General features: G+C 50.8%; 3 protein-coding genes across 3 annotated transcripts; 1 reads left to right on the top strand and 2 right to left on the bottom strand.

The window, feature by feature from the left end:
* Nucleotides 1–527: 527 nt before the first annotated feature.
* On the bottom strand, nucleotides 528–18,853 carry LOC111075717 (ankyrin repeat and KH domain-containing protein mask). Its single transcript, XM_041591621.1, has 19 exons — nucleotides 17,225–18,853; nucleotides 14,455–14,493; nucleotides 13,886–14,021; nucleotides 13,567–13,810; nucleotides 13,294–13,462; nucleotides 12,519–12,818; nucleotides 10,269–12,288; nucleotides 10,089–10,198; nucleotides 9,803–10,021; nucleotides 8,502–9,731; nucleotides 8,378–8,429; nucleotides 8,228–8,313; nucleotides 7,870–8,139; nucleotides 7,201–7,806; nucleotides 6,839–7,136; nucleotides 3,270–6,777; nucleotides 1,501–3,184; nucleotides 1,248–1,430; nucleotides 528–1,161 (listed from the first exon to the last, which is right to left on the bottom strand). The coding sequence occupies exons 1-19, from the start codon at nucleotides 18,650–18,652 to the stop codon at nucleotides 1,123–1,125; spliced, it is 12,621 nt and encodes a 4,206-aa protein (XP_041447555.1). The 5' UTR covers nucleotides 18,653–18,853; the 3' UTR covers nucleotides 528–1,122.
* Nucleotides 18,854–20,703: 1,850 nt separating this feature from the next.
* On the top strand, nucleotides 20,704–21,410 carry LOC111075720 (signal peptidase complex subunit 3). The gene has a single exon (XM_022369187.2). It carries the CDS (start codon nucleotides 20,770–20,772, stop codon nucleotides 21,307–21,309), a length of 540 nt encoding a protein of 179 aa, XP_022224879.2. The 5' UTR covers nucleotides 20,704–20,769; the 3' UTR covers nucleotides 21,310–21,410.
* Nucleotides 21,340–24,203, bottom strand: LOC111075719 (mediator of RNA polymerase II transcription subunit 25). The gene has a single exon (XM_022369186.2). The coding sequence runs from the start codon at nucleotides 24,117–24,119 to the stop codon at nucleotides 21,510–21,512; it is 2,610 nt and encodes an 869-aa protein (XP_022224878.2). The 5' UTR covers nucleotides 24,120–24,203; the 3' UTR covers nucleotides 21,340–21,509.
* Nucleotides 24,204–24,430: the final 227 nt, after the last annotated feature.

The raw sequence follows: 24,430 nt of genomic DNA, 5'->3' as shown, positions 1-24,430 counted from the left end.
ATTTCTTGACGGTTTCCATCATTCGTTTCCGTTCTCTAGTTTCCGTGTCCATATCCGCTACGTATCATTTGCTTCTTATAAATGGATTGGTGGTTTAATGTGTGGAGGGGGGTTCGGGGATAGAGAGAGATAGAAAAGTGCGCTCCTAAAATGTACAATTTCGGCATTCATTTTGTTGCTTTTATTAATGTTATTAAATATGTATAGATAGATGTATTTATGTATAAGTGTAATATGTGTGGGGTGTGTGTGTGTGCTTTAGCTGGCGCTAAAAAAATTCACTTAAATCTTTCCATTCATAAGACCGACTTCTTCTAAGTTAAGCTTAAAATTAAATTGTGGTTTTGTAGGTTTTGGATGTGTGTTTGTGTTGTTGTTGGTATTTTGAAGCTTTCCAAATTTCTTTTCTGGGTTCTTTTGCATTTGTGTGTATTCTCATCATACAAAATGATATAGCCATAGGCTGGGGTTCTGCCAAGTTTTTGCTAACTTCATGCTTCGTTTTCAAAAATTATCAAAATAGCTTGTACATTTTAAAAATAAATAAAGTATATTGCGCCCAAAAAGTACTATACATTTTGGGTGCCATTTTTTTCGAATCATATTTTCCGTTTGTTTTTTTTTTCCATTTATGCGCAACATTTTTTTTTCTATCTTTTTTCTCTGTCTGTTGATCGTTTAACCAAAAATATGGATAACCTGCGAATTTAATTATTGGTCGGAAATTACCAAAAAAAAAAAAAAATAGAATAATTTAAAATCGAAAAAAATAAGAATTAGCAAAGCCAAGTTTCAAATCCCGAGTCTTCGTTGGAGTTCTTGTGGTTGATTGATTGGATAAGGACGTGGTATGATTGATCCGTTGATTGAATGAAGGTTTGAAGCAGTGGATTCCGCATGTGGAAAACGTTGGAAATTCAATAAATATTATCTTGCTTTGCTTTGCATTTTGTTTGAAATATCAGGTAGATGCTGCTGCTGCTGTTGCTCCGGCTGCTACACTGTTGCTGCTGTTGTTTCATCCTTTCATGTTTTAGGATTAATTCTCACTCATAGCTGTTCGTTTCACTTGGTTGAACGACAGATATCGAAGAGATCCTCCTGCTGAAGATCCCCCAGACATCAGTTCGACCAATTGGTAGTGTAGTTAGTCCAGGGCATCTGTTTTTTGGAAATTTGGAAATTTTCGATAAGTCAGAATGCTTCCGAGAGAGAGGAGAGAGAGGATTAGCCGCATTGTCACATACATGTTTATCGTGGTGATCCCACACTTCCATCTTGTCTGCCATATGGGGCGCAATATCAGCAGCTCCAGGGGCCCCAGCGAAATGCTGGAAGCCATAGGATTGCATCAAGTTGATATGGTGGTGCTGCTGCTGCTGTTGACCCATATTCGGTGGCGCCTGCATGTTGTGGTAGTCCATGGGCATCTAAAATAGAGTAGAAAACTTACATTGGAGGATCGATCCCTGCAATCGCATATTTCATCCAAGAACTTACATTCATCTGCTCGTGCTGCTGCTGCGGGTATGGTCCATTGTTGTAGGGCCTGTACTGCTGCTGTTGTTGTTGTTGTTGTTGCTGCTGCTGCTGCTGTTGCTTCAACCAATTGGGCGGCTGCTGCTGCTGTGATTGGGGTGGCGGCGGCTGTTGTAAGCCCGGCGGCTGAGCCTTGGGCTCGTGCGCCCACGGCGGCAGTACATCGTCCATGCTCAGTGCAGATGCGGCCACATTGAAGTTGTTAAACTTCCAGGAGGCAGCACGCTCGGTGCCGATTGGTCGCGGCATCTTGCGTATGTCATCGTGGTTTGGTGACATGGCAGAGGGCGAGCCCAGTCCAGCCATGGCTCCTCCGTTCTCCAGATGCAGCATGTCGCGTCCCGAATACGAGGGATACTCCAGAGCGCCGCCATACCAGCGTTGTGGCGCAGCGGTGGCCGACGGTCCACCGGGCAGGCGTGCCGCTCCCGGTGGCTGACGGATCTGATTGCCAAACATATTTGACTGTTGGCCAGCACCTTGATTGATTGGTGGCTGATTCATGCCGCCACCACCAACACTGGGAGCCTGCTGCTGCTGCTTGTTGCCCTGCGTAAACACAGAGGCGCGAGGATTCAGACGCAGCATATTGTTGCTGTCCACAATGTAGTGCGACGCCGAAGGTTCCATGGGATAGTTGAGCGGCTGCTGCTGCTGTTGCTGCTGCTGCGAGGCCCCCACCTTGTCGTAGATCAGTCTCTGCAGATTCTGCTGCTGGCGATCGATCATAGCTGCAGCGGCCGCAGCCGCAGCTGCTGCTGCTGCACTGCTTCCGCCAGCATTCGAGCCAATGGCCCCGAAATTGAGACCACTCGCTGCAGGCGGTGCTTCCGGGGCAGAGATCTGCATGGGGACATGTCTCTGGATGGGAACAGTGCCCGGCGGCGGCTTGATAACTCCCGGTGAGTGCGCGGCACTAGCTGCTACCTCGCCATTAATCGAGGGTCCAACGCTCGAGGAATTTCCCTCGCCGGCTGTCACCAACGGTGATCTGGCTGGCGCTGTGGATGGCGCTCCACTGGTTATTATGTTCAGTGCCTGCTGCACACTCTGCTGCTGCTGTTGTTGCTGCTGCTGTTGCTGCTGTCCCTGTCCGGGCTGTGTCTGTGTCTGTGCCTGTGGCTGCTGCTGCTGTTGCTGCTGGATCACATTGCCCACCGGTGGCGAGGTCGAATGATTCGACGAAGCCTTGGAGCTGCCAACGGGAGAGCTCAGTATATTCCTGTTGTATCCAGGCGCCTTGGAGGCATCGGCCTGGGGCAGGCCATCCCCCACAGCCCCACCGGCTGTCCCTTGATCCAGTTTCCCCCACTGCGAGGTCTGATAGTCACTGAACAGGGAATAGGCACTCGAAAGCTTGGCAGCCAGCTGTGCACTGAAACTATCGCTTGCGGTATTGGCGGCCATCAAATCGGCCATCAACATGTTGGTGTTGATCATCAGATTCTGTTGGGATGTTGTCGCCTGTTGCTGTTGTGGCGACTGCTGCTGCGGTGGGTGTTGCTGCTGCAGTCCGGGCACGGCCGACGGCTGTGAAGCTGTTGCCTGCGATTGCTGTTGCTGTTGTTGCTGCTGCTGCTGTGTGGGTGAACCGATCCTCTTGTTTGGCGGGCCAATGGGTTTCACATTGCTACTGCTGCTGCTGCTGCTATTGTTGTTGCTGGTTGCTGTTGTTGCTGTTGTTGCTGCTGTTGCTACTGTTGTTGTTGACTGTGGTTCCAACCGTTCCAGCGGCCGCCACTGCAGCGGCGGCATTCACGGCCGCCACATCCGCCACGTTGAAGGTGCCAATTGGTCCAGCCAATATGTTGCTGGCTGCGGCGCTTCCCAGCTGCGAAATGTTTGCTCCTGTGGCCCCGGTCACGGGTTTTCCACGACCGAAGGGAGCCACCACACCACTACTGCGTCCGCCAGTGGATGCAATCACCGATCCCGTCCCCGCCGTCGTCCCACTACTGTCCACCTTCTTGGGTGAGGATTGAGCGGCAATGGCCGCTGCCTTGGCAAAGTTTTGGGCCGTCAAAGTGGAAGACGGCTTGCCTGCAGTAGCAGTGCCAGCAGCGGCAGCGGAAGAGCTGCTGCTGTTCTTCTGTGTTCCTGGCAGAGATGATTTGGCCGAGGAGCCCTCCTTGCTGCTCTTGGAGAGCACACCATTGGAGGAGGAACCTCCGCTACCACGGCTCGAGGTCGCCTGCTGGCCTGCATATCCGCCACGGCCGTTCTGTCCGCGTGAGCCAGAGCCGGAGGTCGAGAGCGAGGTGGAAGCCTTGCTGCTGCCGCTGCCATTCGCTTTGGCGGATGAAGAGACGCGTCCACTTTGTCCCTTTGATGGCGGCTGCTGCTGCTGCTTGTGTGCACTGCTGTAGGCAGCGCCCGTCGCTGTGGTGGAGCTGGCCGATGAGCTCGACGATGTGGACGTGGTGGATGCCGCCGAGGAGAAGGTACTGGCCGAAACACCGGCAGCCGTACGATTATCCCAAGTGCCGACTGTCATGGGGGCCGTTGTGCCTGCTGCTGCTGCTCCTGCCGAGGCGGCTGCCTTGATGCTGCTATTAATGCGTGGCAACATTTGCAGGATGTCCACATCGGGATCCTTGATCAGGGCCAGGATGAGCATGTGCGCCTGCTTGGTCGCATCCGTCAGTCCCTTGATTGTAATGCATCGCTCCGACTGGTTCTTGCCCTGCTTCTCCACCTCGATGTGGGCCCCGGTGGTGGCGCGTATGGCATTGATGTTGCTTCCGCCGCGGCCAATCACACGGGAAATGGCATTCACCGGCACCTGCACCTTCTTGCAGGTCATCTCAGGGGCTATCGATGTCGTTATGGTTGTCAGGGAGCCAACGCTTGTCGAGCTGTTGGCCACATGCGGATGATGGGCACCCCCACCATGAAGGCTGGTGGCCGAACTGGCGACCGTCACTGTCACTGGGGCACCACCTGCCACCTGCTGTGTGCTGCTCTTGCGCACCACTTCCTTCCAGCCATCCACTTCGCTGCGCTTCACAGGATTCAGGCTGGCGGCACTTCCTCCGCTTGTGGCGGATGTCAATGGCTTTGTGGTAACCTCTTTCCGGTTGCTGCTGGCTATATTGGTGGATGATTCGCTACTCTGCAGCTTAGCAGCACCACCAGCACCGCTGCTTGTGGATTGATGTTGCTTCGATGCCGGCTGTTGTTGGCTCGTCGACTCCTTGGGTGCGAGGTTCTCCTTCTCGCGCTTGTTGGCGGCGGTGCTGCTGTTGCTGTTGGGCTCCTTCTTCTTCAGTGACGCCTCTTCCTTCTTAGGAACCTCTACCTGTCGCTTCACTGGAGCTGCTTGGACTGGCGTAGACTGAGCCTGCACTGGTGTAGCTAGCAGCCTAACACTCTCGATCATCGGGTGTTTCTTGTACACGGTTGCGGGTGCTGTTGCTGCTGCTGCTGCTGATGCTGCCGTGGCAGGTGTGGCAGATGGAAGTGCTGCGGGTGTTAATGCTGTAGCTGAACCTGTGGCAGGCGTTGATAATTCAAGAGAAGACGATGCCGCTGTGGTGCTCTTACTCTTTGGCTGCTTCTTGCTTTTCTTCATCTGTTGGCTGTTGCTGGCTTCGGCTGTAGATGCTGCGGCGGCTGCTGCTGCTGCAGTTCTGGTGGCAGTAGTTTTGGTGTCGCCACTCGAACAAGAGCCCTGATCAATGCCAGAATCACCCTCTTCACGTGCCCCTGAGCCAACACCGGCCCTTGCACCAGGTTCAACCTCTTCATCGTCGTCATCCCTGTCGGAATCATCATCCTTGTCACTGGCATCATCGTCATCGCCCTGATGGTCACCACCACCACCACCGCGGCCGCCCTGCTGCTGTCTGCGCTTCTCCTCCTTCTTCTCCATCTTCTTTTTCTTCTTGCGCTCGCGACGCCGGGCGGCTGCGGCCTTGCGGCTCTCCTCGCGAGTGCGCTCCAGATCAAGTTCCTCGAGCAGAATCGAGGCATTCTTGTTGGCCTTGACGGCCTGGGCCTCCTTGGCACTGCGCAGGATCTTCATGCAGTCGTAGCACTTGTCGATCAGCTCCTTGTCACTGATTGTGCCAATGAAGCGTATCATCTCCTGGTCCGACGGGAACTGCGACACATACTGCACCATCCACTTGACGATCTTTGTGTGGCCCTTGCGGAAGGCGGCCATCAGACAGGAGACCCTCCGATTATCCTGCGAATCAATGTCCGCATTATGATCGTACAACAGCTCAACAACACTCAAATGCCCCCCGTGTGCAGCCAGCCAGAGCGGGGAGTTCCCCTTCTTATTCTTTACCTCAACACTGGCTCCACGCGACAACAGCAACTCCACAAACTTCTGATGTCCCTTGTCGGCGGCAATGGTTAGTGCCGTGTCCCTGGACGTGGGCACGGGCGCTGCATTCACATCCGCTCCCTTGTCGAGCAGCACGCGTCCCACCTCAATGTATCCCCCAGAGGCGGCCTCCATTAGGGGCGTCAAACCGGTCTTTGCTCGATGCTCCACATTGGCCCGGCGGTCGAGCAACAGGCTGACGACCTCGTGCCGGCCTTGGAAGCAGGCCAGCGTTAGGGCCGTATTGCGATTGGTCTCGATTTGAGCATTGATATCGGAGCCCTGATCCAGCAGCAGCTTAACCGCCGCCGTGTGGCCATTCATGGCGGCCAGCATGAGCGGGGAGATGCCCAGCTTGCTGCCGGTGCGCGAATTGATCTCTGCCCCATGGTTGAGCAGCAGCTTGATGATATTCACATATCCACCGCTGGCTGCTAGGCTGAGCGGAGTGTAATCGGATACGTTGCGATGCTCCTTATTGGCTCCGACACTCAGCAGCAGTTCGACGACCTCGTACCGACCGCCTGAGCAAGCGAGCGACAGCGGTGTGTCCTTGGTGCGCTCAGACTGTGCCTCCAGCTCGGCGCTATGCTTCAGCAATATGTCCACGACCTTCTCGTGGCCAGCCGTGGCGGCCAGGATGAGCGGTGTAAATCCCTTCTTGTCCCGATGCTCGATATTTGCACCACGATTGATCAACAGCTCGACCAACTCCTCATGGCCGCCGGCACAGGCCAGCGTGAGGGCTGTGTCATGGTTTGACTCCGTCTCCGAATCAATCTCAATCGTTTTATCAACGCTCGCAGTGGCTGCAGCAGCCACAGCCAACTGATTCTGCAGCTGTGCCTGCTGTTGGGCGGCAGCGGCCGCTGCTGCTGCCGGCTGTTGATGCTGATTGGTGTTCACTATAGAAAGAGGACATAGGTGTTTAATATAGTAGCGACAAATATCAGCTGGAAAACTGACCTTGACTGCCTGCTGGCGTTTGACGGAAGGTTGAGCATCGTCGATCCTTGCGCGATTGCTTGTCAATGGCCTTCTTGGCAATGCCTCCCGGCATCGACTTGCCTCCTGCAGCGCTGGGTGTCGGTGTGGGCGTGGCCATGGGCCAAATGGATAGCTCATTCTGTGCTTGTCCGGGCTGCAGTTGTTGTTGCTGCTGCTGCTGCTGTTGCTGCTGAGGCGGTTGCAGGGCAAACTGCGTATACTGTCCGACGGCGGTTTGGGGTACCATCACCGAGGCAGGATGCGTCTGCGTTCCCACCTTCAAGACATACACAAATTAATAAATAAATGAAATGGCGCTCGGATCTGTAGCAAGTGCTTACCTGATGCTGGACACAGGTGGGCGCCTGCATGTTCGATGGCTGATGCAGATGCACCTGTTCTTGCAGATTGAAGTGCTTCTGCTTGAGTGGCAATGCCTGTTGCTGCTGCTGCTGGACACCACTTGGAGCTGTTGTCTGCCTCTGCAGCAACAATTCCTGGGCCACCTGCTCTAGTTCACTCTGTGTGGGTGGACGCTGTCCGGCTGCCCGATGCTGCTGCTGCTGCTGTTGGTGCTGCTGGAAGAGATGCGCCTGCTGCTCGGCATGCAACTGATGATCGCCGGTTTGGTCACAGCCCACTCCCTGAGACATGTTGGGTGGCAGCTGGAAGAGCAGCTGCACGGGCGGTGCATTCTTGTCGCCGCTCTCCACATTGTAGACAAAATTGGTGGCCGGCTGCTGTTGCTGCTGGGCAGCCACTGCCTTGATAATGCGCGCATTCGAGTATTGCTGCAGCTGCTGCTTCAGTTCGGGATCGCCCTCCAAGGCGAGCTGTTGCTGCTGGTGGAACTCGGCGGCGGCGGCTGGATGTAGTTGTTGCTGCTGCTGCTGTTGCTGATCGTCCGGGGCAAATGGTAGAAGGGATAAAGGAGTCTGCTGGTGCTGCTAAGGATATATCAAATAAATATCCTTTCTTCACAGATATTTAGAGCTATAAAGAATTCTCACCTGCATGTGCATATGCTCTTCGGCCTCCAGTATATTCTGCTGCATGGGATAATCCAATACAACAAGATTTCCCTGACGCTGGGCAGCAGCAGACGCAGCATCCTGCGGCATACCGTCCCCAGTGCGTACCACACCCACTAGCTGTCCATCCTGTCCCGTTGTCCACTTGCCTGACGACTGTGTCGCCCATTGGCCCGCAAATCTGCCCTTGCACATCTGATTCAGGCTGAATTCGGCCAACTCTGGGTAGTTCAAGCTGCTGGCCAGCTCCTGTTCCGATTGAAAAATAGACTAAATCAAGGGGGCTTTCAGTTGAAGAAGAGCTGCACACCACACAAATCAAACCCAAAACAATCACCTGGAATATATCCTCCATTTCCCCATCGTTGGCAAACTGCTCCAATCCCGAGTATAGATCACTGGCTCCAGCGCATCCTTCGTCATCTGTAAATAAGTTTCAAGTTCTCATTAAATCTACAACTAAAGTTGTTGCATCACTTTTCCCTACCGCAATGCTGGACGCCTTCTGCTGCTCCATGCTGATGCTGATGGTGCATTTGCTGCTGTTGCTGCTGCTGCTGTTTCTGGTGCTGGTGCTGATGCTGGTGCTGATGTTGATGCTGGTGGGCTGCTGCTGCCTTGGCCTGTGCAGCGGCTGTGGCTACTGCCAGTTGCTGGTGCAGCACACTGTTCAATGCCGCATTGTTGGCAGCGGCCGCCTTGAGATTGCTTATCTGTGGCAGGACATGGACCAGCTCCGAGTTGGTCATATCTTGACGGAAATCGCACAGCGTCTGCTGGAAGATCTCTGGTTTGGTTAAAATCAGATTCTCCAATCGCGTGGCCATTTTTCGTTGCTTCAGTGGCAATGAACCGGAGCCGGTAGCAGTGCCACCGATGCTGCCTCCGCCGCTCTTCGGGTTGTTGTTATTGTTGTTGTTGTTATTATTATTGATATTTCCATTGTTTTCATTAACGGGCACATCCAGAAAGAACTCATCATCGTCTTCATCTTCGTCCTCCTCATCGTCGGCTGGGCCCTCGTCCTCATCAATGTAATCAACATCTCCATCCCCATCTCCGTCCCCATCTGTCTCAATCTCCCCGCTATTGCTCTCCTCGGGCTCATCCTCATCATCATCCTCCTCCTCGGCCTCCACCAATATAATGCCATCCTCGCGCAATGCTTCAGCTAAATCCATTGGCTCTGGCGGCATTGTATTCTCATCGCCCATGGCATCGTCCTCATCACTATCCAGATCCGTACTGATGTCATCCTGATCCTTATGGGCTGCTGCCACAGCAGCGGCTGCTGCTGCTGCCGAACAGAGTGTGGCCAGATTCTTCATTTCGGGACGCGTTGTCTCCTCCTGATGCTGCTGCTGTGGTGGTGCTCCCGCTGATGGTTGCGGCGGCGACATGGTCGTCTCCTCCATCTCGGGTGGCGTTTCGGTGGGCGACTTTGGCTGATCGCCAAAGAAATTGTGCACTCCCACCATGTGCCAGCCCTCCTTGAAGAAGTTCAACGGTGGCGCTGTCATGGCCAATTCATTCCTGCCCCGCGATCCATTCACAGCTGTCTCCAGCAGACCACGAAAGTCCTCCATGGCCGTCTTTCGCTGCATGGCCACATCCAAGGTTCCTCCGCCTGGATTCTGTTGCTGCTGCTGCGTTGGCTGTTGCTCGGGATAGTTGCCGCCGCCACCTCCTGTGGGCGAGGCCAGCGGTGAGGCCGGGGAATTGGTATAGAGATTTGGATTATTTGCCACGGCTGCTGCTGCAGCGGCTGCATTGTCCAAAGCCACACGCTGGTGATGCAACTGCAGATGCTGCTGCAATTGCAGATGCGTCTGCTGCATTTGCTGCATTTCGGAGAGAAAGAGAGAGAGAGAATTTGATGAGATATTCAATTCCTCAGTTAAATGAAACTCACCAAATTGTTGTAGATGGACACCATTTGATTCTGCTGGAGATTGGGTAGCGCATGCTGGGCGGCCACTGCTGCGGCGGCGGCTGCTGCTGCTGCGGCTGCTGCTGCGGCGGCTGCTGCCTGCTTTCGGTTGTTCTTGTTGGTGGCCTTGACCTTTGGCCTATCGCTGATGGCTGTGCTCTGGAGAACATCCGAAATCTGCGTAATGGGTCCACCAGGTCGCTATAGCGGTTTGGGTTAGAAATGTTTAATCCTTGATACTTGAATCGTGTTATCCTGTTATCCTTACCGGTGGATATATGGGATGCGAACACGATGCCACACCACTGTTTTCCATTGCTGTTGTCACCGTCGTCGTCGTCTGTGCGGGCTGCTGCTGCTGATTATTTTCGGCTGCTCCTTTGCAAATGAAAAATTCAAATGTTGTCAGAAATCCCTTAAAATATTGCCACATTTTGTTGTGACATACCTTTCATGGCCAGCTGGTCGTTGGTGTCACTGCCGCCTTCACTTGGCGGCAGTTCCCCCTTTTTGAGGTCCGGCATGAAGCCTCGTCGCCGCTGCAAGCGTGGATCCTCGCCAGTGCATGAGAACTGCGGCTGATGGGATTTGCCACCATCTTCGCCCAATGGCTGGGAGCGCACCTGCTCGTTCAAATGATCCAACGGACACTCGATGATGCCCAACACTTCGCTCTTGAGCGGACGATTCCTGCCGGGCAGTGTGCCACCCCCCTTTAGCTTTGACTGGGCATGGAGTTGTATCTGGTGCTGCTGTTCCCCGTGTTGTTGCTGCTGCTGCTGCATATGCAGCACAGGCTGTTGGCAAATCGTATGGAACAGCACGGGCGGCGCTGGCGGCGCCTTCTGTGGCGGCTGCAGCGAATTGATGTGCTCCATATCTAAATCGAAATGCTTGCAGGGCACAAGCTGCTGATTCTGCCCTGCCGCTGGCTGCTGCTGCTGCTGCTGTTGTTGTTGCTGCTGCTGCTCAAAGCCTGGCTGTAGATGAAAGAGTCGCGACTTGGCAATGAGTCCCTCCTGTTGCTGGGCTCCCAGGGTGGTTAGATCGATGCCACCGACTCCACCAGAGACACCACCGTATTCCTCGGCTCCTGCCTCGCTGCCAGTGGCACTGGCAGCTGCTGCTGCTGCCGTAAGTTGCAGCTCGCCAGCGTCTAAGAAGTCGCCGGTGCCAAGGGCAACAATGTTCGAACCATTGCCGCCGGCACTGAACTGCTGCTGGTGGAAAAGCTGCTGGTTGGAGGCTCGAGCCGCCTCGGAAAGCTCGTGGAGGCCGGGCGGTGCATTGAGCTGCTGTAGCTGGTGTTGTAACTGCTGCTGGAGGATCTTCTGCTGCTGCAATCGCATTTGATTGGTGCCCGCAGCAGCGGCTGCGGCGGCGGCAGCGGCTGCAGCAGCGGCAGCAGCCTGTGCCTGGCCAGCGCTTGAGGCCGCCGCCAGCTCAGTGGGCGAGATGTTGGGATAGCGGAAGAGCAGCTCCACGACACGCGTATGGCCACCCTTGGAGGCCTCGATCAGCATGGTGCTGTTGTCCTTCAGCTTGTGGAAGGGATCGGCATTGTTCTTGAGCAACAGTTCCACCACCGACTGATGGCCGCCGGCACAGGCCAGCGAGAGCGGTGTGTGATCATTGCTGGTCGTCTGTTTGTTGACATTGGCGCCCTTCTGGATGAGGAACTTCACGGTGCACAGATGTCCCGCGCGGCAGGCCTTCATCAGGGGCGTGCGACCGCCCTCGGACTCGTGCTCCAGCTCGGCGCCATACGAAAGAAGCACGCCGGCCGCATCGGTGTGTCCATTCTCGCAGGCATGAGTGAGCGCCGTGTCGCCCGTCTGCGTCTCGGCATGCACATTGGCCTTGTTCTTCAGCAGGAATCGCACCAGATCCGTGTGTCCCTCCTGTGAGGCCTCCATCAGGGGCGTTGAGGCGCCCAGCTCCAGATTGGCGCCCTCTTTGATGAGGAATGCAGCGACCTCACTGAACCCACCGCAACAGGCCAAAGTTAGGGCCGTTTCCTGGGTCTCCTCGGTGGTGGCATTGATATTTGCGCCCTTGCTAAGCAGCAGAGCGACCATTTCTTCATGCCCCTCCCGTGCAGCCTCCATCAGCGGTGTGTAGCCCTCGTCGTTGACCTCCTCAATATTAGCCCCACGCTCAATCAGCAGCGTGGCCAACTCCACATGACCGCCACAGGCGGCCAGTGTTAGGGGCGACTCAAACGAATCGGTTGGCATATTCACCTGGGCCCCGGAGTCGAGTAGCAGGCGCGCCACTTCAACATGGCCGTCCATCGATGCCTCCATCAGGGCTGTATGCATTTCATCGGTTTTATGCTCCTGATCGGCACCGGCTTGCAGCAGGAAACGCACCATATCCAGGTGGCCCTTGTAGCAGGCCAGGGTGAGGGCACTCTCCTTGAACTCGTTCGAGTGGGTATTAATGCCGGCTCCATGGTCCAGTAGCACCTACAGGGAGGATTAAGGGATATTCGCATTAGCACTTGCACAAAACCGTGTAAATTATTGCACTGCATCGTCGGACAACTTGCATTGCATCAGATAAGATCAAAATAAATCACAGAGGCGACAAATCAGTAACTCGATTAATGTCATTTCCTCTCAAATCTCGGATTATAATCATTTTTAATGTAAATACTCGAAAAACGATCGTCAGAGGCTGATGAATATGGACTCACCTTTGCTACTTCCACGTGGCCCGCTGATGCCGCTTCCATGAGAGGTGTATGTCCATTTTCATTCTGCTCCTCCACATTTGCGCCATGCTTCAAGAGCACCCTGACAACGTCCACCTGACCGCCTGCGCATGCAAACATTAATGGTGTATTGCCGGTGGCGCAATGGGCATTCACATCGGCGTTGTGACTGAGCAGCAGGTTGACAATGTCCAAATGACCGGCTGATGCGGCTTCCATTAAAGGTGTTGAGTCCTTTTGGCCTTTGTCCTCCACTTGCGCGGCGGACATGGCCAGAAGTACCTACAGGACACATACACACATACGCATTATATACATGTTTGTTTCAATTGAACGGGGGGAATGTTTGGAATTTGTCGATCAACCAAATCTATTTTCGCGTTTCAGCTAATTTGTGGCACAATTCGTTAAGTGTAAAGAACTTGCACAGCCTTTAAATCTTTAATTAGGTGGGTTTTTTTTTTGTTTTTTTGTGAATGTGCAGCACAATTTTGGTTGCGTGCTAGCTTAGCTTCTTCTTCTTATCGATAGGGCCAATGATGCCAACAATCGAATCGAGACGCGTGCCAGTGAAGCGTTGCCACACCAGCGAAAAGAGACGCGATGGCGGACATTTTCGAGTGCAGCTGGTAACCCACACACACACACAGCTGCAGCGATCAGCTGATTCGAAAATTTCATTTCACGTGCAGCAAATCCGAAATCCCAATTTTTGCTTTTTTTTTTTTAAAAGAAATTCGCCTTGTTTGTTACATACCTGTGCTAATTCATAGTAGCCTGCTGAGCAGGCCATTGATAGCAGGGACTCGCCGTCGTCGGTGGAGGCGGCGGCATCGTTAAGATTCACATTGCCCTTGCAAAGCAATCGTTTCACCGTGTTCACGTCATTGTCCGTGCAGGCGGCGACAAGGGAGCGGGAGAAACCACTGCTGCAACCACGGATACGGAAAGAAAAGTGGTGGCGGATTAAGTACATTGGCCATGGCATTAACAGAAACAGTAACAGATTGGGATCTATTAATTTACTAACTTCTTGTCGCGCGGACTGTTGGCACAACGCATCTTGGTCAGCGCCTGCTTGGTCTCATCGATGGCGTGGGTGGCGTGTCGCAGGACGGGAGCTTTCTCATTGGCCGCAGCCTCCAGCAGGGCTGTGAGATTACTCGAACGCTTGTTGTTCGCGTCCAGCAGGAAGGGACTCACTTCTGGCGCATCCTCCTCCTCATCTTCGTCATCGATTTCCTCATCATCTGCATCGTTGTCCTGAAGGACATCTAAAAAAAAAAGGGTCAACGATTAAAATATAACTAAAAGAGAACCATTAACTTTTAAAGATAAACAGTACTTACCAATCTCTTCCTCATCCTCCTCATCGTCACCATCGGACTCTTCGGAATCCTCCGACTCTTCCTCCGTCTCATCTTCATCCTCGCGCACCTCTCCTTCGTGGGGGCAACTATCCGGATCAGACTCGGGAATATCGTCCTAAAAGCAAACGAGAAAACATTGTTGGGTTAATTAAATTCGTTAAGCGGACAGGAAATGAAAAGGATTAGAGGGAAAGAGTCTAGAACTGCGGGAGTGGGGGGTTATATAAATACGCTAGAAGTTGTATACATATTAATAAAGCTTTTTATTTGATCAGTAGAGCGCACATTCTTGTTGTCTAAGGCCAGCAACAAAGTGGTGTTGGATTTATCTATGAGTGAAGGTGTTATAGGGGGGGAGTGTTAAGTACCGATTGAAATTAATGTTTTAAAGGACCAATCGTTGGATTAGTAGTAGAGAACTGATTTGAAACTTTAGAGACTATGGTAATTATTTGGGATTATTGTTTTAGGATCTGTCTGTAGAGCAAGATCAAGAGCGGGACCGGGTGCGGGTTGTGGCAATTGTATAACGCGAAACTGAAACTTACCAGGAGATCTGGCCTTAAACACAAGAATGCCAATAGGATCTACAAATAAAGAGAAACGAAAGAAACGTACATAAATAATAAAAATTAACACGGTCTAAGCAGAGCAGGGTATGAGGCAAGGAGTGTGGAAAGACGGAGACTTGGAGCGTAGCGCCCTCTGATCGAGGCGAAAAGCTTGGCTCGGCTGAAATCATGCACGGGAATTTTTACGTGAATAAAATATTGCAAAACAATGTCCATTGTAGATCTTGCACTCCGCATCATCACTTCGGCAATATCAAGGAAAATGTCAGCCATGCCATCAAACTGGGTTTGGTTGTCGGATGGAAATGCAAATGGAACAAAAATTTACTAAACTTTTTTTATAACTATTTCGTTTAGCCGATAGTAACAGATGTGACAACAAATTCCTCGAATAACTGTAAGGGGTAAAACTATCGCAGCGATGTTGCCAGACCGCAGCGCAGAGGACGGCATGTGCATGCAAACGAAATATCGATAGCCAGCAAATGCGAAAAACTACCAGCAAGAAACAACAACAACCATTCCCTTATTGCTGTCCCTTTCTTACCAATTCTTGAGGTTCTTCTCATTTAGCACTAAACTCAAAAAATGTGTTTCCCCAGCTGGCCCCCCGACCTTACTGATAACTATCAAATAACATAACTATCAATAACATATCCAAAAAGTTTTTTTTTGGAATTTAAGAGATTGGCATGAGTCAGATTTTACATCGATTTAAATATTGCACGCACTCTCGCATACACAAACACACACACACAACAAGGAGGTAGAGCCACGTATGGTCTGCAAGTGTGTGTGTTACGCCCACGCCTTAAACTATTGAACCAAAAAAAGAAATGCCACAATCCAAAATTTCCCGAAATATGCATGTACATTTTCAACACGCGGCCAAGTTCTGGGCTGCGCTTAAACTTTCATGAATGGAGAGTAGATAAAAAGAACAGAACATAACCAAGCAGCGCAGCAGCACCAGAACCAGCAGCGCCGAAGAGAAAGACGAAACAGCAAAGAACATACAAAAAAAATTCAACATCATGAACATGAACGAGTTCAACAGCAGCCCAGCCAGACCAGCCCGCAGACCGTTCGTTTGTTCTCGTTACACGGGCGCGTGTGTGTGTTGTGCGCCGTGCATTGGTGTATGTACGTGTGGTTGTGTGTGGGAAAAAGAAAATGAACCATCAAAATGTTTGCACGCCACACAAAATAATCAACCAAACGAAAAAAAAAGATGAGGAATATAACTTGTCTCCCCAAAATGCCATCAACAGAGTATCTCGAAAATTCGCAAAAGTTCATTACTCTCTCTCTCTCTCTGTCTGTCTCTGTCGACATTCGTTTTCTACCATCATTATTATTATTATTACTTTTATTTATTATTGTTATTTTTGTGTATTTGTCTCTTCGCACTTTTGCGCATTTTCTCTTCACACAACGATTTCACCTTCGTTGCAACAACAAAAAACAGCAGCTAGAAAGAAACAGCAGAGGAGAGGCTATGCTGAACCGTCCGGTGTTGCCGGACCTTCCGTGGATATCTTTGTCACGCTGCTCTGCTGCTCAGAGAATTCGCGAAGGCAACCGAAAAAAAAGTATATACATATGTATGCGTGTACATGGCAATGCATTGTATGTATGTTTTTTTGGAGCAATTGATTCGTGGAAGAGGCAGGGGGTGGGAAGGTCTCGAACCGTTGGGTCAATTATGTTGGATAGTATAGTGGAGGATTATTGAACGTGGGCGGTAGTGATCTGATCTGGCTAATGACCTTTGATTTATCGAATGGCAGACATGAAAGCGTTTTTCGCGAGAAACGAAAAACAGGCTGCTAGACAAAGAAGTACGTGTGTAGTCAATCACACATACACTCGCCCAGCCCAGCAAGCAAACAGCTGATAAATCATTCACCAACACCAAGGCGAGAGAGCGAAAGGGCTTGCTTGCACACTCACACACGCGCACAGATGAGAAATTCTCAACGTGTTTTTTTTATGATCATATCATATCGAAATAATTACGCGAATTTGTGTGCGTGTGTGTGTGTGTGTGTGTGCAATCAATTCAATGGAAGGTATTTTTCTCCACGTCGCTGCAGTGCTGCTGCAAGCCTGATAAAACACAGTGGCGCCCACCCACACACTAACAACCACAACCACACACAGAGAGAATACAAATATGTACAAGTGAAACAGTGAATACAAATATGTACATTATAACAGTGAAATTAGTTGGAAAACATTTGTGCCACTAATTTTTTTTTCAGCGAAACGCAACGCAACTGCTTTTTTTTCCAAGCAGCTGTGATAACGCTGATAATGTATGATATAGATGCGTCAGGTAAGAAAATTGATACCTCCACGAAACATGCGATCGGTTCGCAGTTTCATTCATGTTCACATTTCTTCTTTCGGATGCGGGGTGCTAATCTAGTCTGACCTTAGACCTTCGACTTTAATAATGATTAATCTATGAAATAGTTCTACAATCGTCACGATTTATTGGTTCTGTTGGAGTACAGCTTTGCTTTCCTCGTTGGCCAACAGCCTACAATAATTCAGTGTTTAGATGTTAGAAATGTGGAAAATCTAGGTTTTTTTTTTTAGGAATAGGATTCATAAGAAACCTTTAAGAACTTGGATATCCGACAGATATAATTCTCTAGCTACAGACCTTTCAACTGCGATGAAAACTTCCAAAGAGGAGCACTTAAAATCTAAGGTATACAAGGTCCAAAAGGGCACTCACCTCTGAGACAGACTCCTCTTCGGACTCGGACAGATCTGTGGTGACGGGCTGGGGATAGAACTCGGTATCGGTGTCCGTATCAGGTGTTATGATGTTCTGCAACGCCGACGAAATGGCATTCACAATTCCCACCGATGAGGAGAGCGACGAGGCGTTCGAGGACATGGACGACGAGGCAGATCGGTTTGAGGCGGACGCAGAGGCTGAAGCAGCGGCGGCGGCATCCTTTAGCTTTTGCTTCAGCACCGCAGCCGCATTGGCCACATCGACGGCAGGATTGAGGGCCATGCTCAGTGCCCCGGCGGCGGTAGCAGCGCCAGCGTTGCTATCGACGGCAGCGGCGGCGGCTCCCATCAGCAAAGTGGTTGCGGCGAATTTTAAATGCGCTGAATCCTTGCTTCCAGGCAATCCGACGGCATTGTTGTTGGCGGGCGAGGCTGCGTTCTGCTGCTGCTGTTGCATGGCCACCTGTCGCTTAAGGGCGGCGACTGCGGCTCGCGTCTTCTTCGAGCTGCTGCTGCTGCTGCTGGAGCTGGACGTGGGTGCGTTGGCATTGGCATTAGATGTTGCTGCGGCAGCGGGCGATGGTCCGGGCGCTGAGGCAACGGCAGCACGAAACTTTGCTGCACTACCGGCGGCAGTTACAGATACGGGATTTGCAATGACCGTACTGCTGCTGGCGGCATTCCCGTTACCACTACCGCTGCTGCTTGTGGCACAGCTGCCGGCATTCGTTGTTGTTGTGGTTGTTGAGGTGGCAGTGGCCGATGCGGGCGAGGGCGTGGGAGTGCTGCTGCTGCTTGTACCGGACATTATTTTGCCGTTGTTGTTAGTATTGGCAGTGGCTGAATTGTTGTTAACTTTAAGTCTGCCCGCTGTTGTGGCACTGACTGAGGCACCACCGGTTGTGGCTGTGGCGGCGGCTGATGTCTTCTTCTTTAGTAGACTCAGCTCTGCCACAAAACTGGAGGAGGGCGCCTTGGAGTTGGAGGTGGTGGTGGTGCTGCTGCTGGTTGTAGCTGGTATGGTTTTTACTCCTGCCGACAGATTCTCATGCTTTGCTATCTTCCTGGCACTGCCACTGCCGCCGCTTTTGTTGCTGGCGAGTATTGCAGCGGCTATGGAGTTCCTGGCCGTCGAGATGCGTGGCAAGTTATGGTTAAACTGTCTATTCGGCTTCTGGTTATTGTTGTTGCTTGTTGAAGTTGCTGCTGCTGCTGTTGTTGGGGTAGTTTTGCTGGTGGCAGAAGATGCAGACGCAGCTGAAGTGCTCCTGTTGTTGTTGTTGTAGTTGCTGGTCACTGCTGTTGCTGTTGCTTTTGCTGCTGCTGCAGCTGCAGCTGCATTTGTGGTTGATGTTTTATTCAAATACGCCGATGAGCGCACATTCAAGTCATCGCAATCATGATTTTTCGCATCATTATTCATTTTACTCTTTCGTGGGAGTTGGGTCTATCTCTCTTATGCTTGATTCGTGCGTCCTTTTTTTTTGGTTTGGGGATTATCGAAAAATAAATTATTCTTGAAATTTTGTGTTTTTGTTAAAATTTGACTGTATCCAAAGAAATGTACTTTAACAAATTTGACATTTTGTTGCAGTGTTTCCCAAAGACCGGGGCAGCCGGAACGAAAAAAAAATCCTGGCCTATGCGATTCATTTGGAGCACTAGAACAAAACGCAAACATGTTTGGGTCTTGGAGATTTTTACAGTTTTATTGATTTTTTTTTTATATTGTTAGGAATTGGAGGATATGTATATATATACATATATACAATGGAAGGGGCACACACACACGACATACACACAGCCACAAAAACTCATACGCGAGCATACACACACGGCACGGGGGTCGTCTGTAGCGGTATGGCAACGCTACGCATTCTTTCACTTCTTTGCCATTGCACACTCATTCGTATATTCAATCGTATTTTAATTCTTCCAATTCCCATTCTCTGATTCACATTTTTTAACATTCGAAATCGGCCGAGATAGGAGAAGAGAAAATGAATGATACCCGCACGGCGACATGAGAAAGGAAATCACTTGTATTTTCTTTGCACATCGTTTTCCTTTATTTGCGGAGGCAATCGATGCGCAATTAGGACTTCGGAGACGAGCAAGGCAACGTGCTCCACTATTTATATAATCGCTTTGGGGGCAAAACAAATCCGCCAATCGATTGATGCATTTTATTCGATCATTTATTTGTTGTGCATTGGAAACTGCAGCATTTTATTTATAAAACTTTTCGAGCAGTTTCGACTTCGCCCGAACGAACGGAGGAAAAAATCACTTTTCGACTTTGGCGTATGCGTTTCGCTTGGTCGATATCCTCGTCTCGCTTGCGCGCACGAAATGCCTTGACGCGGCCACTCGGACCGATGTTGTTATCTCGCTTCGACGCGCAGACGAGGGCAGAATATAGAGACTAAGGGAAAATTTTTTTTGTGCTACTATTCCGTTCATTTTCACTAATTAACTGCGGTCCCAGCGCTTAAAAGCTATCACATTGCGTCAAGCACTTGTTCGCCATCACTTTAGCGATATTCGCGCGTATTACCGTCTCAAATTAATAGCGAATGAATCAATTTTCCAGCAGTGTTAAATTCTCTGTCTCTCATCAGAGTTATTTCGGATCGCCATATTATTCCCTTCCCGGATATAAGGTTGCCACTTGATGTTAGGTTGCCATCGATGTTGCTATCGATGCAACGATATTTTTTCCATTTTTTTACACATCGTTTGCTTGCGACGAAACATCGATTAGTCTGTGCGTCAGTCCCGTCTCTGTGACAGGAAGAACGTGGAAAGAGAAGAAGGAGAAGCTGTAAAGGGGGGGAGTTATTTTAATTTCTATGTTAGTTTTACCAAAGAGTAAAATAACTGAGCGAGAGACAAACAACTTAAGAATAAGTAATTCAATAATTTTTACACATGCGCACACATGCATGTGTGGTTTATGTAGGAACAAGGAAAACTGCAGGCGTGTTTCTTGGAGGAGAGTTTGGTTTGTTTGCTGGCAATACGATGAACATAATGGAATACCTAAAGCGACTCCACCCGGCGACATTGGATGCATTCCTGGTTCGAGATGTTCAGTTTCCGGCGGGATGAGATCGAAGCATGAGGAAGCAGCAGATAGGGGGAATGATCGCAATGGACCTGCAACCTTTGTGTGTCCTTCGTGTCAGCAAATTTTAAGACAGCTTGACCAGTCATTTCTGTTTGTTAAAGTTTTTATAAAAAATCAAAGATTTGATTAAAGATTAAATCTACAAAATCGTAAATATTTTAATATCTTGCTTCCGAACGAAAGGTCTCTGATACACTTTTAATGATTAATTTAAATTAAATTATAATTTGTTTTTGGAAATTTGAATACAACGCCGTTCCTGATATTTTTCCACCTCTAGACCTATCGATAGACAGCATATACACTATGGTGTGACCGTCCGTTGAATCTAGAAAAAAGTGCTACCGTCTGATTTTCTCAGTACTAACAAACACTACGTGTCATTTGCCGAATTTCAGGACGAATTAACGATGCATACGGTTTTAACCAGAGGAAATGCCACCGTGGCGTACTCCCTGAGCGTCCTGGCCTGCCTCACATTCAGCTGCTTCCTCTCCACCGTTTTTCTCGACTACAGAACCGAGGCCAACATCAACACCGTCCGGGTGCTGGTGAAAAACGTTCCCGACTACGGCGCCTCCCGTGAGAAGCATGATCTCGGCTTTGTAACCTTCGACCTGGAAACGAACCTCACCAGCGTCTTCAACTGGAACGTGAAGCAGCTGTTCCTCTACATGACCGCCGAATACAAGACGCCCTCGAATACCCTAAACCAGGTGGTGCTCTGGGACAAGATCATCCTGCGCGGCGACAACCCAGTGCTGGACTTTAAGAAAATGAACACCAAATATTACTTCTGGGACGATGGCAATGGCCTGCGCGATAATCGCAATGTCTCGCTATATCTCTCATGGAACATCATTCCGAATGCCGGCCTTCTGCCCTCCGTGCAGGCCACCGGCAAGCATGTCTTTAAATTCCCCTCAGAGTACGCCACATCGTCCATTTAGATCCAGGTTTAGATTAAAAGATACTGCATACTACATATATTAAGGGTTCTGTTCTGTCTGAAACGTAGTGTGTATCGAAAATAAAAAAAAATAAATTAAAATCTCAAGTACGATTTTACGAATGTGACAATATGCTTAAGATAAAGAGCAAGAGAATGTTTTTGGACACGACACAATAAAATAAGGTAGAGTGAGTTTCTCTACATGAATTCGTAGTTGCTATCGTCGAAATTGCGATTGCCGACCATGGGACCGCCGGCGCCGCCCATTTGATTGGGATTCTGGACGCCACCGCCCATCTGGGGACGGAATTGGTTGCCAGGCGTCGTCTGGTGTTGGAGTAGCTGCCGCAATCCGGGATTATTGTTGCTCATCATGGGCCGAACCATGCGCTGCTGCTGCGCCGCCTGCTGTTGCATCGCCGCCACATTGGGTGCCACCTGCTGTTGCAATTGTTGCTGCAGATTCGGATTAGGCACGCCGCCGGGCACACCCACACCCACGCCAACACCCAGGGGCATTCGTTGCTGCATCATGTTCATTTGCATTTGATTCTGTTGCATGGGCATGCCGACGCCGCCAGGACCGGGTCCGCCACCGCCACCTGGACCGGGTCCACCACCGCCCTGCATTTGCATATTCAGTTGATATTGATTGTAGTGCTGCTGCTGCTGTTGGGAGTTGTCCTGCTGCTGCATCTGCTGTTGTTGTTGTTGCTGCTGCTGCTGCTGTTGCAGCTCCATGGGGGATTTCCCCTGCTGCTGGAGCATCTGCTGCTGCTGTTGCTGCTGCATGTTGCCATGCTGCTTCTGTTGTATGACCTTCCGCAGTCGCTCCACAAACATGGCCTGGTTGTTGGGTATGAAACCCAAGAAGGCATTCCGATCCGGTGTATAGAGGAGTATGAGAACCTTGAGCTCGCAGGCGGGGGCATTTGGCATTGAGGAGAAGTGCACGCAGCCGGCATAGCCGGAGGTCATCATCTTGGCCAAGGAATCGAGCGCCTCGCCGGGCGTCGGCCGAAAGACAACCATCTTGGAGTCCTTTAGAAACTGCCCCCCAATGTTGCCTACCAAATGTTTGGGCATCAGTTGCATCAGTAGCTTCGGTGGCCAATTCTCCGCCTTGATCTCTGGCTCCCCATCCTTGATGTTGGTACAGACAGTGCACTGAAGCGTGTGGGGTATCTTCTGTTGATCATTTTTCGGCTTCTCCGACCATTCCAATAGACCTGTCCAGATTTTCTCTCTCAAGGAGGCCTGCTCCTGCTGCTGTTGGGGATTCGATTGTTGTTGTTGTTGTTGCTGCTGCTGTTGGACCTGAACTTGTGCCTGCTGTTGGGGATTCTGTTGGGCCTGTTGCGCCACTTGCTGCTGCTGCTGTGGATTGGGCATATTTCCCGCATTGGATACTGCCGGCATCATGTTGCTGGCATTGGGATTCCCTTGCTGTTGCTGCCCTTGCTGCTGCTGCTGTTGTGCCAATTGCTGTTGCAGCTGCTGATTAAATTGCTGCTGATTAAGCATCTGCAATCTTTGTTGCTGCTGCTGTTGCTGCAGAGAGTTCACCGTCTGATTTGGCGGGGCATTGATCCTGGAAATAAGCGCAGAATTGGCATTCTGCTGCTGCTGCTGTTGTTGCTGCTGCTGCTGCTGCTGCTGTAACTGCTGTTGCATGTTACCGCCACCACCTCCAGCACCCTGCTGCATGAATGGCGGACGAGCCTGTCCCTGTTGATTCGGATATATCCAACGATTCTGTCCAGGCACCACATTTTGCTGAAAATTGGGATTCTGCATCTGGTTTTGGGGCACAAATTGATTCTGCTGCTGCTGTGCCAACAGTTGTTGCTGCTGTTGAGGATTCAGTAGACCCGCCTGAGGATTGGGACCCGGTTGCTGCTGTTGCATTGGATTCATGTTCATCACCTGCTGCTGCTGGGGCGGACCTCCCTGTTGTTGCTGCTGCTGCTGTTGTGCTGGTGTGGTGTCCATTGGCATACCCGGACCCGCCTGCTGTTGTCCGCCTGGATTCTGCTGCTGCTGTTGTTGTTGCTGCTGCTGCTGTTGCTGCTGTTGGACCGCAGCCTGAGCTGTGTTCGGGGCTGCCATTTGAGCAGCCATGCTATTGGGACTGGCGGCACGCTCCTTCAGGCTGTATCCCTTCAGCAGAACCAAATGACGAATGTTTTTGGCGTAGTTCTTGCTGGTAATCGGCTGATCGCCGTCCGCCTTCATGAACAACTTGAAGAGTATCGGCATTTTGCGCGGTGCAATGATCGACAAATTGATCTTCCGCTCGTTGAACAGCCCTGCCAGCTGCTCGCACGACTTGCCCAGATATTTCCACGACTCTGTCACCGGCATCTGATACGGCGGACTGTTGCAGATGAGTATGCAATGACGCTGGACATTGGTCTGGTCGAGCATCTGGCGGCGCTCGCTGATGTCCTCAAAGCAGCCATGGGCGGCGGCAAAGCCCTCGGCCATGTGGGCACACGACTCCATGCCGCCCCCAACCAACGGCAGACGCTCGATCGTCTCCATCACCTTCTGGGGCTGCAGGAAGGGTCCGTAGGTGGCGCACACCGGCTCCAGCAGATTGGAGGCCGTGCGGTATATGACAATGCCGTAAAGGGTGGCAAATCGCTCCGCTATCAGATACTCCCGCTCGTCAATGGAGCCCGTGGTGAAGTGCTCCAGCGTGGGCAGAATGTAGTTCGTCTTCAGCTCGTTGATGTACGCACCGTTGATGGCGGTGCCCTCGATGACAAAGACCACATCGGCCAGGGACAATTGGTCCACCTCCATGACCAGGCAGGGGGCAGCAAAATTCGAGACTTGACGCCTTTTTATTGCAACAATACTTGCAGCAGTGTGACCCTCAGAAATGTACGGAAATATACCTTCTCAATACATATACCGTAAATATACCGAGGAAATAAACAAACTCAACAAATGTTTGCAACGACATGAACTTTTTGTATATATAGTGCGTATGGTTATGTTATGGTATTCCTACATGTATCAAGAATCTGAATCGGGATCGCGATATATATATAGAGGAATCTAGCTTAATGATGAATAGCTATAAAACATGTCAATCTGAGACAAAAGGGTAA

Source organism: Drosophila obscura, unplaced genomic scaffold (genome assembly GCF_018151105.1).
Source record: "Drosophila obscura isolate BZ-5 IFL unplaced genomic scaffold, ASM1815110v1 contig_150, whole genome shotgun sequence".
Taxonomy (NCBI): domain Eukaryota; kingdom Metazoa; phylum Arthropoda; class Insecta; order Diptera; family Drosophilidae; genus Drosophila; species Drosophila obscura.
The sequence above is the reverse complement of the archived record's forward strand: the minus strand, read 5'-3'. Positions and strand labels throughout refer to the sequence as shown.